Source organism: Oncorhynchus kisutch, linkage group LG19, assembly GCF_002021735.2.
Source record: "Oncorhynchus kisutch isolate 150728-3 linkage group LG19, Okis_V2, whole genome shotgun sequence".
Taxonomy (NCBI): Eukaryota; Metazoa; Chordata; class Actinopteri; order Salmoniformes; family Salmonidae; genus Oncorhynchus; species Oncorhynchus kisutch.
In genome coordinates, this window is record NC_034192.2 from 34865985 (window position 1) to 34886073 (window position 20089).

Sequence of the window (20089 nt, forward strand, 5' to 3'; positions counted from 1 at the left end):
GTCAACAATCTACACAAAACACTGTAATGTGGAAGAAAAAAATCTAACATTTTTGAAAGATTAATAGAAATGAAATAACTAAAATATAGTCGTTGTATAAGTATTCAGCTCTTTGAGTCAATACATGTTAGAAACACATTTGGCATTGATTACAGCTGTGAGTCTTCTTGGGTAAGTCTATAAGAGCTTTGCACACCTGGATTGTGCAATATTTGCCCATTAATCTTTTCTAAATTCTTCAAGCTGTGTCAAGATGTTGAGGATCATGGCTAGACAGCAATTGTCAAGTGTTGCCATAGATTCTTGAACCGATTTAAGTCAAAACTGTAACTTTGCCACTCAGGAACCTTCACTGTCTTCTTGGTAAGCAACTCGAGTGTAGATTTGGCCTTGTGTTATAGGTTATTGTCTTGCTGAAAGGAGAATTCCTCTCCCAGTTTCTATTGTAAAGCAGGCTGAAGCAGGTTTTCTTCTAGGATTTTGCTTGTGCTTAGCTCCATCCCATTTCTTTTTGTCCTAAAAAACTCAGTATTTGCTGATGTCAAGCATACCCATACTGTACCATGATGCAGTCACCACCATGCTTGAAAATAAGGACGCAGTTACTCCGTTGTGTTGGATTTGCTCCAAACATAAGGCTTTGCATTTAGGGCATAAAGGATTATTCCTTTGCTGTGTTTTTTTGCACAATTACTTTAGTGTCTTGTTTCATAAAAGATGCATGTTTTGGAATATTTGTATTCTATATATTTGTATTCTTCTTTTCACTCTTTCATTTAACTCATTATTGTGGAGTCTCTACAATGTTGTTGATCCATCCTCAGTTTTCTACGATTACAGACATTGAACTCTGTAGCTGTTTTAAAAATCACCAATCATCACGGTAACATCGCTGAGCAGTTTCATTTCTGTCCTGCAGCTCAGTTCAGAAGGACAACTGTATATTTGTGCCTGTGTGGTTTAATATAAAATACACAGCATAGTTATTAACTTCACCATGCTTAAAGAGTTATTTAATGTCTGATTTGTTTTTGTTAGCCATCTACTAATCTCTGCCCTTCTTTATGAAGCTTTCAAAAAAAGCTCCCTGGTCTTTGTAGTTGAATCTGTGCTTGAAATTCAATACTTGACTGAGGGACCTTACAGATGTTGTATGTAGGGAGGACAGAGGAACGGTTAGTCATTCAAAAATCATGTCAACCCCTATTATTTCACAGAGTAAGTCCATGTAACTTATTGTGATTTTTTTTTTTTAAACACATTTTACCACTGAACTATACCGAACAAAAATATATAAATGAAACATGCAACAACTTCAATAAATTACAGTTCATATAAGGAAATCAGTCAATTGAAATACATTTCATATGACTGGGCAAGGGCGCAGCCATGGGTGGGCCTGAAAGGGCATAGACCCACCTACTTGGGAGCCAGGCCCACCCACTGGGGACCCAGGCCAGCTAATCAGAATTTGTTTTCTCCCATAAAAGGGTTTTGTTACATACAGAAATACTCCTCAGCACCCCCAACATCCCCCCTCGGACGATCCTGCAGGTGAAGAAGCCGGATGTGGAGGTCCTAGTCTGGCATGGTTACATGTCTTCTGCGGTTGTGAGGCCGGTTCGATGTACTGCCAAATTCTCTAAAACGCCATTGGAGGTGGCTTATGGTAGATAAATTAACATTCAATTCCCTGGCAACATCTCTGGTGGACATTCCTGCAGTCAGCATCCCTCAAAACTTGAGACATCTGTGGCATTGTGTTGTGTGACAAAATTGCACATTTTGGAGTGGCCTTTTATTGTCCCCAGCACAGCTGGGGCTGTGTAATGATCATGCTGTTTAATCAGCTTCTTGATATGCCACACCTGTCAGGTGGATGGATTATCTTGGCAAAGGAGAAATGCTCAATAACAGGGATGTGGACAACATTTGAGAGAAATACTTTTTTTTTGCGTACGGGACATTTCTGGGTTCTTTAATTTCAGCTCATGAAACATGGGACCAACACTTTGCATGTTGTGTTGATATTTAATATTTTTGTTCAGTATAATTTAGGCTTGACTAAACAAAGGGTCTGAATACTTATGCAATGATTATATTTGATTGAATAATTTGTTATTTGTCCCAACATTTTTCTTTTAATCCATTTTAATCCCACTTTAACACAAAATGTGAAGAAATCCAAGGGTCTGAATACTTTTCAAGGCACAGTACATGCATGCACTCATCAGACACACATTGGCATGCTCCGACTTCATTACCACATAACAGCCTCATGAATACTGAAGCATCCACTGGGAGTGGTATTGTGTGGAGTGCATGTGATAAGTAATATCATTTCAGTGTGTGGCTGTGTCTGTTGTGCTGAAGGTCAGACTAACCACCTCTCTGAGGCTCACCGTGACCACACAGGAAGCTAAGCCTGAGCACGCTTTAGTAATATTACATCAAGATGAGGAGGGAATGTTGCTGACAGCTGTGACCGCCTATTAATTATCATTTCATAAAAATGTGTACGTGCATGTGTGTGCACGTGAGTGTGTGCATGTGCACGTGTGTGTGTCAGTCTCGCTCTGTGTGAAAGCGAGAGAGAGGATTATACCTGTTTGTGTGTCACAATGCTCAAATCATTCACATCAAATGTGTTCTTCCCATGGAAACCATGGTTTGTAATAGGCATGAACTAATACATTTCCTTGTGGTTCCCACATGTGACTGAATGACTGAAATCAACTGGTATTCTTATTGGGTACGAGGACGACACCCTTTCTTCTATGTCCCTTTCTCTCTATATAATGTATATCTATCCCTTCCTTTCGCCTTCCCTCCTTCTCACTCTCCCTTTCGCCTTCTCTCCCTCCTCTCCTGTTCTTTCTTCCTGCTCTCCTCTCCCCCGGTCCCTCTGGCAGTGAGCGGGGCCTCAGCTCAGCGTGAATGAGATGTTGGGTGCATGGTAATTGAGTAGGTATTGATTGGACTGCAGCGTGGCATACGAGAGGCCAATGAAAGCCAGAGGATCAGAGCGAGGCACCACCGACCGACCGACTGACTGCACCTCTCATCCCACATTCTACAGGAAACATACAAACCATACACGGCTGACCAGCTCACAGTGACAGTTCATTGTAGATAACGTAGTATTGACGTATTGACATGTAACAATTGTGCTGTAAGCATCAATAGATACTGTAAGGAAGGTTAAGATTGACTCTTGGACTTGGGTTTCTTGGATTTCTCTATATCAGTAATCAATATGAATGAGTGAAGGCAGAGGAATAATTTCCTAATGCTCCACGTATCATCAGACAAAACAGCCTCCATTACACTGTCTCAGACAGGACTGTATCATCAGACAGAACAGCCTCCATGACCCTGTCTCAGACAGAACATACTTCATTACCATGTATCAGACAGGACTGGACCATCAGACAGAGCAGCCTCCATTACCCTGTCTCAGACAGGACTGAATCATCAGGAAGAGCAGCCTTCATTATCCTGTCTCAGACAGGACTAAATCATCAGGAAGAACAGCCTTCATTACCCTGTCTCAGACAGGACTGTATCATCAGACAGAACAGCCTTCATCACCCTGTTTCAGACAGGACTGGATCAGAGTCATTGGTTACAGGGCTGCCATACAGTATCAGTGTGCTATGTAAAGGAGGATCGAAGGGTTATTGTCTTGTCAGCATCTCATTGTTATGCACATGCCAAACCCTCCTGTACCCCAGGGAACTCGAGGAGTTAAAAACACCATAGAAATAATGCTGCATGAGGAGGAGCTTGGATTTCATTTGAGGTGTGGCCTCACTATCTATTGCATTGCCAACATATGGCATCATCATACATAGGCTAATATTGTTTGTACTTTATTTTACAGTACTGTTTCCACTGGTATTTACCTGGAGTTGTTGTGCTAACAATAGGTATTTTCATGTAATTACTTCATAAAAAGAATGAATCATAACTGGAATTAAAAATCTGAATGAATCAGATGAACAATTTAAAAGTGCAGCCTCAAACTTCATTCTGTCACAAAATAGGATAAACTTTTTTTTTTTTAAGGACTCTAGCTAGGTAGTGGAGACACAGGGCCTCTGGTTGAGTGGGCTCTGATTGACAGCAATGGGGCAGATCTGGACACAGTGTAATCATTCATTCATTCATTGCAGGGGAAGGATTGTAGCTACAGTACTAATACGATATAGACAGGCAGTGAGCAGGCAGGCCAGCCAAGCTGAGGCTGTGCCCTTGGCCATGCATGTGCAACAGAGAGACTCATAAGCTGCAGTCAGCGTCCTGAGAGGTGAACCAGGGGGAGGCGGCTAAGCGGGCGTGCGAGCACCGGTTGTCATTGGAACACATTGATTATTTAGCAATTTGGACAAATGCTGTGCTCTACGCTTGCCAAGGTTTAGTGGGAGTCTTTGTAGCGTTGCTGTCCAGACTGGCTGTAGCCAAATCAGTGCTGTCAGGTGCAGTGCTGTTTGAAGATAATACATGAGGAAATGAAAGTCTCAGATAAATAATTGAACGGAGGGACGGATGGATCGATAGATAACAATTTGGAGGGAACTAATGAACAGCTGGATGTATAGAGATGAGTGCTTTTGTCTGGAATGGTGCTCAGTTGGGATAGGTTGGTTGTAGTGGTTGTACAGTCAGTCCTGTTGGGAGAGCAGCTTGAGCAGGGTGTGTGTGTGTGTGTGTGTGTGTGTGTGTGTGTACAGCCTGCCCTGAGCCCTGCACTGCAGTTGGACAGAAGTGAACAGCGACAGCTGGCTGGGAAAACATGATTAGTGTTTGAATTAAAAGGAAATTAAGGGATTTATTATAATCTTATCCAGATTTTGGTTAATTCCCCCCATGCCCCTCAGTCACACCCTTCTGCCACATCTGGACGGTTGCCAACATTTTTCACCGGCGTCATCCCCTGTTCCCCTCTGCCCCCCTCGACTCATTTGCCAGCCATCCCCATGTAACCCCCCCTCCCACACACACACACACACACACACACACACACACACACACATACAAGGCTGTGCACAGACCTTTCAGGGGGCAGGTGTTCAAAATGAAAAAAGGGTGCATAGGCCTATTTATTTCTTCAACAACACACTCATCACAAATTGTAAGCAAGCTAGTCACAGTGCCTCCTAAAGACATGATCGGGTGAAAGAAAGTGGGCTGTTAGCTGATCGTTGATGATTGATGTAAATCTGCTAGTTAGCTAGCTTTATTTAATTTTTATTTTTTTTACAGATTGTGATTTATCTTACATTTTCTTAAATACTTAAATAATAACTTCATAATATAATATGAATAATCTTTTAACTCGTGATATATGGCTGGCTGGCTAGTGGCTTGTGTGGATATTTTAGTATATGTTGGTTAGTCTAAACTACCCGTGTTGCCGCTGCCCTGACACACAAGTGCAACACCCAACTGCTGAAGGGATGGAGTTGGGGTCGAGGGTTATAGATGCAGCCACTCCTCTCCATGTCTTTCTGCCTCTCTCTCTGCTGTGCGTATCAGCCAACCAGACCGAAATATTCATAATGATGTTTATCAAGTGTTAATGCTGCTGTGTGGCAGTACTGTTGATATTTAAACTAGGTAGCTAGCTACACACACTCGAAGGTTGACCACTTCTCATACATGTCTGGATACCGGGCATGCGCAATTTCCGTACAGGGCAGACTGGGAAAACAGGCGCTACCCGAGGCACGCGCAAGCGCTGTACAGGGCAGACTAACAGGCGCAACCAACGGACGAGGTGGATGGTGGCGAACTTGATGACATCACAACGACTTGCTGCAGTGGGTTCAGAACAACAATGAGAAAAACTGTATACAAAAATATATATTATACCACCACCCAAAAGGGCACTTGGCGAGTGGGAGGGCAAATGGATGTGCTTTGCACAGGTAGACCCCTATCTGCGCACGTGCCTGCACACAGACACACACAGACAGCACTGTATGCACCGTCCCCTGTTACTAATCTGTAAATATGTGTTTATCTTGACCTCTGTGAGCCTACATTACAGACTGTGTAAGCCTCTCTCTCTCGGGGACGTGGCCAGTCCAGGGCTCTCACAGTCACAGCAGAAAGAACTGTGTGCTATTTTGTCTCTGTCATAAAGCTGTGTGCTGCCCCACGCTGCTGCCCTGGCCACGCGGCCCCACGCTGCTGCCCTGGCCACGCGGCCCCACGCTGCTGCCCTGGCCTCGCGGCCCCACGCTGCTGCCCTGGCCACGCGGACCCACACTGCTGCCCTGGCTTCACAGCCCCACACTGCTGCCCTGGCTTCACAGCCCCACACTGCTGCCCTGGCCACGCGGATCCACGCTGCTGCCCTGGCTTCACAGCCCCACACTGCTGCCCTGGCTTCACAGCCCCACACTGCTGCCCTGGCCACGCGGATCCACGCTGCTGCCCTGGCTTCACAGCCCCACACTGCTGCCCTGGCTTCACAGCCCCACACTGCTGCCCTGGCTTCACAGCCCCACACTGCTGCCCTGGCCACGCGGATCCACGCTGCTGCCCTGGCTTCACAGCCCCACGCTGCTGCCCTGGCCACGCGGCCCCACGCTGCTGCCCTGGCCACGCGGCCCCACGCTGCTGCCCTGGCCTCGCGGCCCCACGCTGCTGCCCTGGCCACGCGGACCCACGCTGCTGCCCTGGCCACGCGGATCCACGCTGCTGCCCTGGCTTCACAGCCCCACGCTGCTGCCCTGGCCACGCGGCCCCACGCTGCTGCCCTGGCCACGCGGCCCCACGCTGCTGCCCTGGCCTCGCGGCCCCACGCTGCTGCCCTGGCCACGCGGACCCACGCTGCTGCCCTGGCTTCACGGACCCACGCTGCTGCCCTGGCTTCACAGCCCCACACTGCTGCCCTGGCCACGCGGACCCACGCTGCTGCCCTGGCTTCACAGCCCCACACTGCTGCCCTGGCTTCACAGCCCCACACTGCTGCCCTGGCTTCACAGCCCCACACTGCTGCCCTGGCTTCACAGCCCCACACTGCTGCCCTGGCCACGCGGACCCACGCTGCTGCCCTGGCCATGCGGCCCCACGCTGCTGCCCTAGCCACGCGGACCCATGCTGCTGCCCTAGCCACGCGGACCCACGCTGCTGCCCTGGCTTCACAGCCCCACACTGCTGCCCTGGCCACGCGGACCCACGCTGCTGCCCTGGCTTCACAGCCCCACACTGCTGCCCTGGCTTCACCGCCCCACACTGCTGCCCTGGCCACGCGGACCCACGCTGCTGCCCTGGCTTCACAGCCCCACACTGCTGCCCTGGCTTCACAGCCCCACACTGCTGCCCTGGCTTCACAGCCCCACACTGCTGCCCTGGCTTCACAGCCCCACACTGCTGCCCTGGCCACGCGGACCCACGCTGCTGCCCTGGCCACGCGGACCCACACTGCTGCCCTGGCTTCACAGCCCTACACTGCTGCCCTGGCTTCACAGCCCCACACTGCTGCCCTGGCCACGCGGACCCACGCTGCTGCCCTGGCTTCACAGCCCCACACTGCTGCCCTGGCTTCACAGCCCCACACTGCTGCCCTGGCTTCACAGCCCCACACTGCTGCCCTGGCTTCACAGCCCCACACTGCTGCCCTGGCCACGCGGACCCACGCTGCTGCCCTGGCTTCACAGCCCCACACTGCTGCCCTGGCTTCACAGCCCCACACTGCTGCCCTGGCCACGCGGACCCACGCTGCTGCCCTGGCTTCACAGCCCCACACTGCTGCCCTGGCTTCACAGCCCCACACTTATCAGCCCTCTCCTCCTCAAACCCAACTCCCACTTCAGAGACAACACACCGCTCTGGGGAGGATTTAGGATTACACACACTGAGATTATCTTCCCCTTTCTTTTTGTGTGCTTGTTAATGGAGAAACAGATACTGGGATTACCCTCTTCAATCCCAGACTAGGATGACATTTTTATTTTCAGACTGACTGTCTTGAAACCTTACTAGGTTTATAGTGCTATTATTGTAACATAGTGGTTTCTTTTCAATCATTGATTAGCCAGCTAGGAAGTAACCTCTGTTGCTTATGATAAGCTATTTTGTTCCTGCTGTTGTGTTCGTCATTTGAGGTCCCTTGGCTGTGGCACTGGATTCCGTTCACTAGCTCAGTCCAGTACAATGACAGAGCAGAAATAGTCCCCACTGTTGCCCTCGGGCTCCTTCTCTCCACTACCTTACACACAGCTGCTCAATGGGACCGGTTGGCTGTGGGGGATGAGTACATTTCTTAAAGACTTGGATGTCTATGGTGCTGTGGCACACTGTGCACTTCTAAAACACACACACACACACACACACTTCTAAAAGCATGTGAAGGGAGCTGCTGCTACCGTGTCCCTTTGTTCTCACTAGGCTTTAGGTCTGGTGAGAACATTGCTGTCCTGTATTTTCATGACAAACAGGAAATGCTTAAATGTGTACGGTAAATGGAAAATGTGCACACACAAGCACTGTCGCAGGCGTCTGCGGTCCATACGCAGATTACACAAGCCATGTTGTGCTGACTAAGGGACGTTTGTGTTTCTCCACAGCTGGCCAGAGCCATAGAACTAGACCACAGATCTGAAAAAGAGGTCACATCTTCTGTGTTGGATTTGAACAGTTTGCATTAATCAGATAAGTCACTCAGTGAAAATAAAGTAACAAAGCTCTGGAAAGTTTCAGAGAAACTGGGGTGTAGCATGATGATGAATGATGCCAATCAAAGTGAGTGGGGCTTGATGCTTTTGTCTTATGACCTCAGTACGACTCCAGTATTCATCCTTTTCTGCTCAAACCAGCTGTATGTGTGCGTATTGAAGTACCATGGTCCAGCATTAAAGGACTGTTATAACTCGAGCTATAATATAAAGGGTGTGGTTCTTTTGTCTCAGACTGTGACCTGTTATATTGGAGTGTTGCACCCCGCTTGCATCTCCTTTGCCTGTGAGTCCTGTGTGAGAGAAGTGTCAGGTAGGAATACAAGAGCCGTGATCAAGTGATCCTTTAATGCCGTCACTAGGGGGAGAGACGCCATGGAAATAAATGAGCGACCGAGAGTCTGTGCCACGAAAGCAATCATCCCGTAACTGCGATGACCCCTCGACACGTTTAAAGCAGTCATGTAATATCACAGGCCATAGGCTGCCTCATCACACAGCCAAAACATGGAGAATGCATGCATGCTCATCGTGTGTGGCGATAGAGGTTGGTGGAAGAAGATTAGAATCAATGGGGATCAATAGGAGTGGATCCACTTTGAAAAGCCCCAAGAACCTGGTAGTGTGCAAATAGTGAATACTGGGGGGAGACAATAAGGGGGAGGCGGAGGGATGAGGTAGTGTGTGACTAGTAGCTTCTCTTTGCTGGACCTCAGGTAGCCTTGGTCCCCTAGCTGCACCGTCAGCAGCATCACCTCACCCCCACAGCTCAATCAGATCAATAGAGAGAATGCAGCCAGTGTTCCAGGACTCTGTGCTGTGCTATAAGGAGAGGCCATTACTGCTGGTCAGCCCTGTGTCCAGTCTACTGGGGCTATGTCCCACTCATCCTCCGTCTCCTCAACTGAGGGCTGCTAGTCTTTTATTTAACATTTAATTGAGTATAGCATTCACATCACCTTGTGAGGGGACATTTTATAAGAATAAATTATGTCTATAACTGCCACTGTGAGAGGCATATCTTTGCAGTGCCCTCTCCTGCACTCTGCTTTGTCTGGTGCCCCCTCCACAGGATCATAACGTCTCCTCTGATACAACATGCATGGGATGTTGGGAAATGAACACCAGCCACTAGGTGGCGTAATGGAGCCTGAACAGCCTGATTGTCTTCCTAAGAGAACTAATTCTGATATACAGATACAACACAGAATGCAACAGTTTTTGAGTCTTACTGACCAAATAGACCAGCCATTCAAACAGGTGAACAGCTGTCCGGAATGGGCTCAATACGGACCACGGGTCCCAACTTTTTTTAGGAACTCAGTCGGGGCTCCAATCCCTGGTGTCATATGATAACACATACGACATGGAAAAATGTGTAGAATTGCAGGAAATTAGCTTTAAAACTGAAAAATGTTCTCCTCGCCAACAAGAAGGGTGTTGGGGTTAATAAATTACAATATCCATCTGGACCTTTGCCACTTAGGACATTTGTGTGACCAGACCTTCTGAAATGGTACTTGAGTACCCTGCAATAGACCATCAAAACATAGATGTAGTGTTGGATGCCAGACTTCAAGTTGTCATTTCCAGTGTGTTAGAACAGGAAGTGGTACGGTACAGTATGAGATGGTTGTGATATCCTAGACAATGACCCAATGGTCCCAACATACACACAGTTTGTTCAAATGGAGTCTTACACAGGAAGCAGGCAATTATAACACTGCTGGTCTCTTTTCCCCACTCCTCATTCTCAGTCCTCACACCTACTGTAGCCATCATCCACCCATCCCTAGCGAGACACAAACACACACACACCGACTGTTCCCATGGCATCCACTTACTGGCACCTAGCTGACTGATGATGTGTGATCTGCCAGCCTCACACACACACGCTTAGGTAATGTTGTATCTCTTTATCTATCTTTGCAGGCGAACCCTCCCCCCGTCATCGTCAACGCAGACTCACTGGATGCAGGCCCTTATGTAAATATTTGTTCTGTTGTCTCTGTGTGGATGGAGTATCTATTCTGTTGTCTCAGTGTGTGGATGGAGTATCTATTCTGTTGTCTCTGTGTGTGGATGGAGTATCTATTCTGTTGTCTCGGTGTGTGGATGGAGTATCTATTCTGTTGTCTCTGTGTGTGGATGGAGTATCTATTCTGTTGTCTCAGTGTGTGGATGGAGTATCTATTCTGTTGTCTCTGTGTGTGGATGGAGTATCTATTCTGTTGTTTCGGTGTGTGGATGGAGTATCTATTCTGTTGTCTCGGTGTGTGGATGGAGTATCTATTCTGTTGTCTCTGTGTGTGGATGGAGTATCTATTCTGTTGCCTCTGTGTGTGGATGGAGTATCTATTCTGTTGTCTCGGTGTGTGGATGGAGTATCTATTCCGTTGTCTCTGTGTGTGGCAGGAGTATCTATTCTGTTGTCTCTGTGTGGATGGAGTATCTATTCTGTTGTCTCTGTGTGTGGATTGAGTATCTATTCTGTTGTCTCTCTGTGTGGATGGAGTATCTATTCTGTTGTCTCTGTGTGTGGATGGAGTATCTATTCTGTTGTCTCAGTGTGTGGATGGAGTATCTATTCTGTTGTCTCTGTGTGTGGATGGAGTATCTATTCTGTTGTTTCGGTGTGTGGATGGAGTATCTATTCTGTTGTCTCGGTGTGTGGATGGAGTATATATTCTGTTGTCTCTGTGTGTGGATGGAGTATCTATTCTGTTGCCTCTGTGTGTGGATGGAGTATCTATTCTGTTGTCTCGGTGTGTGGATGGAGTATCTATTCCGTTGTCTCTGTGTGTGGCAGGAGTATCTATTCTGTTGTCTCTGTGTGGATGGAGTATCTATTCTGTTGTCTCTGTGTGTGGATTGAGTATCTATTCTGTTGTCTCTCTGTGTGGATGGAGTATCTATTCTGTTGTCTCGGTGTGTGGATGGAGTATCTATTCTGTTGTCTCTGTGTGTGGATGGATGTGCCTCACGGTCGCAGCATTAAGATCACATTTACTCACCATGTGGACCTATTTCATTATCTCTATTGAGCTGCCTCTACAGCATGAATATGATGCAGTTATGCATTTAGTATGGTAATGCAAGAGATTGAAATAGTTTCTACTGTATTCCTGTAGGATTTGTGGATTGAGAAAAGCCTAATATTAATATTAATAGTAAACATGATTATATTTGTGTGTTCATTGTCAGAATCTGGATATAATAGCCAAAACCAGCAATGCTATTTGTTTTATGTATGTCTATGTTTAATTCTGTGGTTATTAAAAATGATTCTATTGAGATGAAAGATTAGTCCATGTTTTATGTTCCTTTTCTGTTTTTTATTATTTCTAGGATGTTTTCATGTGGGCTGTTAATACATGATGATGATGATGTAACTGACCTGTATGTGTTTTGTGTTGACAGGTAAATGGCAGTGATGGGATGTTTAAATATGAAGAGATCATCTTGGAGAGGGTGAGTTTCACTAACACCTTTATAACCACTATTTGAACGTCTTGTGATCAAATGTATTCTTTTCAAAGCCTTTTGTTAAACACGTGAGCTTTTCCCACTAGATGGCACTAATAAGCTCTCTTTGGCTTTATTAAGGTTTCTCAGTGCACTAAATGTTGCTATTCTCATTCACCCCTTTAAATTTGTGTGTATTAGGGGGAAGTTTTTAGATAACCTGTTAGATATTACTACACTGTCGGAACTAGAAGTACAAGCATTTCACTACACTCGCATTAATATCTGCTAACACACATCTGCTGTGTATGTGACCAATAACGATTTGATTTGATATACAAAGAGTACTGGTATTGAGTCAATGTGTAGGAGTACAAGGTAGTTGAGGTAATTAAGGTCAAATGTACACATAGGTACGCGTAAAAGTGAATAGGCAATGAGGATCGATAATAAGTAGCAGCAGCTTATGCACATCGTCATCGTCAGACCCCTATAGGCCTCATACTGCACCTTTCAAAAGCACACACATTAAATAGTTCAGAAGCAAAAGCCATCTCCCCTACACACACACTCTCAGGACCCTTGACAGTTGCACTTGTCAGTGACAGAGTTCAGTCTATAGTGGAGCGCAGACATACTTTATGTTCCTGCTCTTGTTATTCCACCCACAGATAGGTGCAGAGCTGTTTTCTCCATCTCCCTCTCCGAGTGGCATTTCTGCATGCAGGGGCTTAAATAAACTAGATAAAATCACACTTTAAAAGGTCTGTGGGTGTGGAACATTTGGTGGTCGGGCCCAGTGCACTCCTTTTGGCTCAGGAGCAGCGCACTGGGAGGCCTCAGCCTCGCTCTGTCCTAATTGGTTGTGACCGTTTCTCATTAATTATAGAAAATAATAAAGTGAAGTCTTTTCTCAGTTGTCTTGTTTGGAGCCTGTCTCTGCAGCTGTCAGATAGAACAGCCCGCCTGGGCCTACTGGATCCAAATGGGTGCTTTGCCATTCTGGAGGAGAGGTGGGGGAAAGGGGGGTACATATAGAGAAAAAAGGAAGTTTTGTACCATTCAAGTCTTTAGAGAAATGAGGCTTCGCTGACTCTCATCTTCTCTTCTACTTATGAATCTGTCCATTTTAAACAAAACAATTACACCCAATTACACCCAAAAGCAGAATGTAGAATGAGAATGAGCTATAGGAGGATAGGCTTATTATAATGGCTGGAATGGAATAAATGGAAAGCAGTCAAACATGTGGTTTCCATATTTTTGGTGTGTTCCATCCATTCCATCCATTACAATGAGCTCTTCCTCCTATAGCTGCCCCCACCAGGCTCCTCTGCTTCACGCTCACAGACGATGCTGGGCCTCCTCTGCTTCACGTGTGTGTGTGTCTCTATTGTATCTCTTCTATGTGTAATGCCTCATAACCACTGCAGGGTAACTCTGGCCTGGGCTTCAGCATCGCTGGGGGGATGGACAATCCACACATCCCAGATGACCCAGGGATCTTCATCACCAAGATCATCCCTGGAGGAGCTGCAGCTATGGATGGCAGGCTGGGGTGAGTTAGTCCCTCCCCCTCTCTCTCTCACTCCACCATTTCCCTCTCGCCAGGCAGTCAGAGGTGTGTGTGTGTGTGTGGGTGGCAGTGCCTCTACAGCCCACTGCCCCCAGGCTCTGTCTGTGTTTCCACTAAGTTGTGATTCACTGGAAAGCCAAAGTCTAAAACATGCAAATGATGATCTCGAGTGCTTTCGGTGTACTGCCGGCCTGGCCTATGTGTTTTTTATTTTATTTAAACTTTATTTAACTAGGCAAGTCAGTTAAGAACAAATGTTTATTTACAATGACGGCCAAACCCGGACGACGCTGGGCCAATTATGCGCCGCCCTATAGGACCCCCTATGTGATACAGCCTGGATTCAAACCAGGGACTGTAGTAATGCGTCTTGCACTGAGATGATATTACAGTGCCTTATTACACATGATATGCCTTATTACACATGATATCACAGTGCCTTAGACCACTGTGCCACTCGGGAGCCCAGTTTGTGTTTGTTTTTCTGTGTGTTTGTGCAGTTGACTTGTCTGACTAGTCTGTTGATTCTATCCATATTGTACAGCCTGTGGATTGACATTAATTCCATAATTATGATTCAGTAGGCAAACGGATAAATCATCATATAGTGTAGATACAGTGAGTGTACAAAACAATAAGAACGCCTACTCTTTCCATGACCTAGACTGACCAGGTGAAAGCTATGATCGCTTATTGATATAATTTGTTAAATCCACTTCAAATCAATGTAAATGAATGGGAGGAGACGGGTTAAATAAGCATTTTTAAGCCTTGAGACATGGATTGTTTGTGTGCGCCATTCAGAGGGTGAATGGGCAAGATCAAATATTTAAGTGCCTTAGAACTCAGTTCTCAGAAGGTGTTCTTAATGTTTTTGTACACAGTGTATATTATGTATGTGTATATACAGTACTAACAGCGTTGTAAAATATGAACGTTGTTTCCCCTCGTCTCCCCAGGGTGAATGACTGTGTGCTGCGTGTGAATGAGGTAGATGTGTCTGAGGTGGTTCACAGTCGGGCGGTAGAGGCCCTGAAAGAGGCTGGCCCTGTGGTCAGGCTGCTGGTCAGGAGAAGACAGGCCCCTCCTGAGACCATCCTGGAGATCAACCTGCTTAAGGGGCCCAAAGGTCAGCTATATGTAGTACATATATGAATGAATCCTCATTGTGAGGGCCAGGATTTTCTTGGCCCCTATAACTTATAATGTATATATGAATATGTATATATGAATAGCGGGTAAATAGTAATTTTGTTGTCTCTTGGTGTCTTTCTAATGTATTTTATATAAAACATTTTATTTAGAATTTAATGTAATATCTTCTGTTGTTCTTGTCTATAACTCTTCTTTACAGGAAGAGTAGCTGCTGCATGTGCAGTATCTGATGGGGATCCTAATAAACTAAACTAAATTCCCCTGGGTAATTCTAGGTCAACTCTGAAATTGGAACATACAATAAGATTCTTTTTGAGAATTTGAATTGTCCCCATTGAAGATTTTGTGCAATTTTCTGTTCTTGACTCTCCTCTTTGCGCTTCTCACCCCCAGGCCTTGGCTTCAGCATTGCTGGGGGGATCGGCAACCAGCACATCCCTGGAGACAACAGCATCTACATCACAAAGATCATCGAGGGCGGGGCCGCACAGAAAGACGGACGGCTGCAGACCGGAGACCGCCTGCTAGCTGTAAGAACACATATCATTTGCATCTTTGTTCATTACCTGGGCTTACCCCTGCTTCGATGTAACAGAGGTGGTTTGGTGAAGCCAGAGTGAATGCCTAGACTTAAGCTCAGCAGCCTAACACAGTCTTTAATTGTGTAGAAACCCCGGGTTCCACACACAGTCAATTACACAGATAGTGACCTACAATACTGAGCTGTAATGGATGCCCTAGAACAGTCTTGATTCCCTTACTGTTTAGTGATCCATACCCTGCACACATCAGGACACTGCCACTTTGTTGGGTGCCTCTGTGCCCATCCCTGGACGTTTCTCAAGAGAGCCAGGCAGGGCAACGCGCATCAGCGTTTATGGCCCTGTGTGTGATTGATACGGTGCTGGAGACTGAGTTCAAACAGCCCAGCTGCTCCACGGGCATATTCTGTTCTACACCGGCAAAAGATAAAGAGAACCACCTCCCAGGCTGAATGAGTGACTACGCTGTTAGAAAAATATGAGATGTGTTTAAGACTGCCATAAATAAGAACAAAGCCATTAAGCACTGCTACCTTTGTTCGGGGAAGAGCTGTGAGTGACTACAGCTGCCCAACACTGAATCCCCACTGCACTGTTTTCATCACAGTACACTTCTGGACGGATGGCCGTATCATTTGTGCTATTTGATCAAAGTTTATCCCCGAAATCCATGCATTTATCTGTCGACACAATGATGCAGATGTGGCGGCTCCGTAAATAAGTAATCTCTTGCAACTGTACCTATATGAAGCAGCTCTGTTCAAAACCTTTGAAATATTATCACATACTTTATCTTAGTAAGTACACAGTAACAGTAGTGTATGATTGATTTGGGTGTGGCTCAGGCAAACTAAAAGAGGTAGCTATACGCCTCAGTGTTGTGGACTTGAGGATTTGACTGTGGTCTGTGTGCTTCAGGTGAACAACATCATCCTGCAGGACGTGCGTCACGAGGAGGCGGTTGCGGCGCTGAAGAACACCTCTGACATGGTCTACCTCAAGGTGGCCAAGCCCGGACCCGTACACCTCAACGACATGTACGCCCCTCCGGACTACTCCAGCAGTACGTATCTTCTTCTGCTAGCTACTGTATTCACCTATGGCTCAAACTGAACACCCCCTCCCCTCATACTCTCATACTGCTCACAATGCATTACAATGCATTACAGTTGAACATTCCAGGCGATGGATGCCTCAATGGTACTGTACCAGCATACACAGTTTGTTTTAATGGAAGACCACAGGAACCCTGCGATAATGACACTGGTGGTCTCTTTCCACACTCCTTATTCGCAGTTTATACCTTAAAAACCAACCCATGCATCAGTTGTTAGAAGAAGGCTCTGTTGATTAGCATTAGCTTTAGGTCAGGGATCACCTTCTTGACTTGAAGAGCAATTTGTTTTCCACACACACAAAAAAATAGTTTAGAGGGAGCTGCAGAAGAAGTTTGAGTCCTTTTCAAGCGCAATAGTGGCAATATCTGATATTCAGCACCACAGATAGCAGTCAGATCAAATTACCACGAAATCTGGCAATTCAGTGTAAACCGAGCAGTGGCTGTCTAGTTTTTTATTTTTTTATTTTACCTTTATTTAACCAGGCAAGTCAGTTAAGAACAAATTCTTATTTTCAATGACGGCCTAGGAACAGTGGGTTAACTGCCTGTTCAGGGGCAGAACGACAGATTTGTACCTTGTCAGCTTGGGGGTTTGAACTTGCAACCTTCCGCCTACTAGTCCAACACTCTAACTACTAGGCTACCCTGCCGCCCCAGTGAAGTTACAGGGAGAATCAAATCTTGTGAACATACATTAAATATGCTACATAAGTAGTGTTACTTTTTTATTTAAAAACCTACAAATGAAGGACATTGTTGTTTTCCAGGGATTCTTGAAATACCCACATCAAGCCCCGCAAGATATTGAATAATGAAACACAGGTACACAAATATTATAATGCAAACAGAAGGTTTGATTGTAATAGACATTTATTATACTGATTTAACGAAAGTTTTTGTTTATTTACTTTGCTTTTATAAATGAGAAATTAGCCCATTCAGACAGACCTTGTCTGCACACTTTCAGCAACAGAAACTTAACCTTCAAAAGGTTATTTTCTGTATATTTCAAAAACAGAATAAAAGTAAGATACGGTTTTGATAATACATAAGATATGTATTGTCCTGTAGATTGTAACGTAGCATATCTAAGTTAGTCCTGATCTTTCCAAACCCATCTATTTAAAAAAAAAGAAACATCCTCTCACTGTTAACTGTGTTGAGACCACATGAGGGAGTAGGATGTCTTCCCTGTAACGCACATCGTTGAGTTTGCCTGCAATGAAAACAAGCTCAGTCCGATGATTCTGTGATACACTGCCCCAGACCATGACGGACCCCCCACAACTAAATCGATCCCGCTCCAGAGTACAGGCCTCAGTGTAATGCTCTTTCCTTCGACGATAAACGTGGATTCGACCATCACCCCTGGTGAGACAAAACCGCGACTCATCAGTGAAGAGAACTTTTTGTCAGTCCTGTCTGGTCCAGCGACGGTGGATTTGGGCCCATAGGCGACATTGTTGTGATGTCTGGTGAGGACCTGCCTTACAACAGGGCTACAAGCCCCCAGTCCAGCCTCTCTCAGCCTATTGCAGACAATCTGAGCACTGATGGAGGGATTGTGCATTCCTGGTGTAACTCGGGCAGTTGTTGTTGCCATCCTGTACCTGTCCCGCAGGTGTGATGTTCGGATGTACCGATCCTGTGCAGGTGTTGTTACACGTGGTCTGCCACTGCGAGAACGATCAGCTGTCCATCCCGTCTCCCTGTAGCGCTGTCTTAGGCGTCTCACAGTACGGACATTCCAATTTATTTGCCCTGGCCACATCTGTAGTCCTCATGCCTCCTTGCAGCATGCCTAAGGCACGTTCATGCAAATGAGCAGGGATCCTGGGCAACTTTCTTTTGGTGTTTTTCAGAGTCAGTAGAAAGGCCTCTTTAGTTCATAACTGTGGCCTTAATTGCCCACCGTTTGTAAGCTGTTAGTATCTTAACGACCGTTCCACAGGTGCATGTTCATTAAACAAGATGGGAAACAGTGTTTAAACCCTTTACAATGAAGATCTGTGCAGTTATTTGGATTTTTACGAATTATCTTTGAAAGACAGGGTCCTGAAAAGGGGACGTTTCTTTTTTTGCTGAGTTTAGTTGTTTGTTTGTTGAGGAAATCTATACATAGCAATCGAGCCGTTGGTTGCCGACCCCTACTGTAGGTACACAACATTGTCCGTGTCACAGGGATGTTTATGGATTATCTCAGTGAGTGGTAGAGCTGTTTCAGTGTGCTCTCCACAGCTTGGCTGTGCCCAGACTCCTACATGGTGCAGACACACTGCTGCCCACTGAAACACCAAGTCCAGCTCTCTCTCTCCCACTGAGTGTGGAGGCTTTCTCACATCCCACCCACTTGCTCAGGAGAACCTATGGCCTGGGGCTCCTGCCAGCCACACACATCGATTTACTGAAGAACCACACACACACAGACACAAAATACCTGTACCGGAATATATGTCATTATTACAGGTATACTATATTGTACTAAACAATGTGTATGTCAACCAGTGATTTATTATCAAAGGGCCTGTACAGTAGTACTGTATATGTTCATTGTTATTTTGTATGTGTGGTTTCCATGACTTGAGCAAGCCCCTTATACTGACATAAAGGAATAGTTCACTATTTTACAGCATGATGTTAGACTGTTCCTCTACCTGAAAGTAGGCTATGAGCCAGGATAAATTGTAATCCATAGTTTGGTTTTCTTTAAACAGTCACTATAATCTTCAGCTAACTTTAGCCACCGCTAGCTAAAAATGATTGGAAGTAATGTGGGCATGTGATCCCCTGTGACCAAAATCACCTGAAATCAACTCAAATAATCTCCATATTTGGTTAGATGTTACTTACAGTTGATTTAGAAATAAAAAATATATTTAATAAAAATATAAAAAATACAAATAAACATGTTCACATACCCCTATCGAAAGGTTGCTGGATTGAATCCCCAAGCTGACAAGGTAAACATCTATCATTCTGCCCCTGAACATGCGGAAGACACATTTCAGTTGAATGTATTCAGTTGTACAACTGTCTAGGTATCCCCCTTTCCCTTTCACTAAAATAGATTTTTAGCTAGCGGTGGCTATAGTTAGCTGAAGTTTGTGGCTGTTTAAAGAAACGTAACCTGGCCCATATACGACTTTCAGGGTGAGGAACCATCTAACATCATGTTGTAAACTAGTGAACTACTCCTTTAAGCCAGCTCCGAAAGTATGAACTATAGTCAGATGTTCTTCAAGGGATTTTAGAGCCATGAGTCATAAGTACTGTAGCCCCATGATGGAATGTAAATCTGTGAACTTTCTAGACTTTAGCTACTCAAAATCTCTGGTGTAGGACATACTGTGGTCTCACACATCTATTGTATTTCTGGTAGAGAATACCCACACTGACTAATCTGTAGAGAGAATACTGTCTTTAATGGGCCATAGATTTTTTTTAACAGGCATCGTCACATGTATGATAGTGTTATGAGTTGATCCCTCTTGGCAAGAGTGCTGCCAGGCCTCCAGTGGACCACTGTTTTAATCATTCCTCCTTT

At 45.6% G+C, this 20089-nt stretch overlaps 1 protein-coding gene across 8 annotated transcripts in view; it reads left to right on the forward strand.

The window, feature by feature from the left end:
* LOC109864740 (disks large homolog 3) overlaps positions 1 to 20089 on the forward strand; it is a 140334-nt gene that overhangs the window by 76269 nt on the left and 43976 nt on the right. For all 8 annotated transcript variants that reach the window (XM_031797385.1, XM_031797390.1, XM_031797388.1 and 5 more), the window contains 6 exons: positions 10620 to 10673; positions 12108 to 12158; positions 13586 to 13710; positions 14688 to 14857; positions 15277 to 15413; positions 16344 to 16488. In XM_031797385.1, coding sequence (XP_031653245.1) covers positions 10620 to 10673; positions 12108 to 12158; positions 13586 to 13710; positions 14688 to 14857; positions 15277 to 15413; positions 16344 to 16488 — 682 coding nt within the window. The remainder of the gene's footprint in view (positions 1 to 10619; positions 10674 to 12107; positions 12159 to 13585; positions 13711 to 14687; positions 14858 to 15276; positions 15414 to 16343; positions 16489 to 20089) is intronic.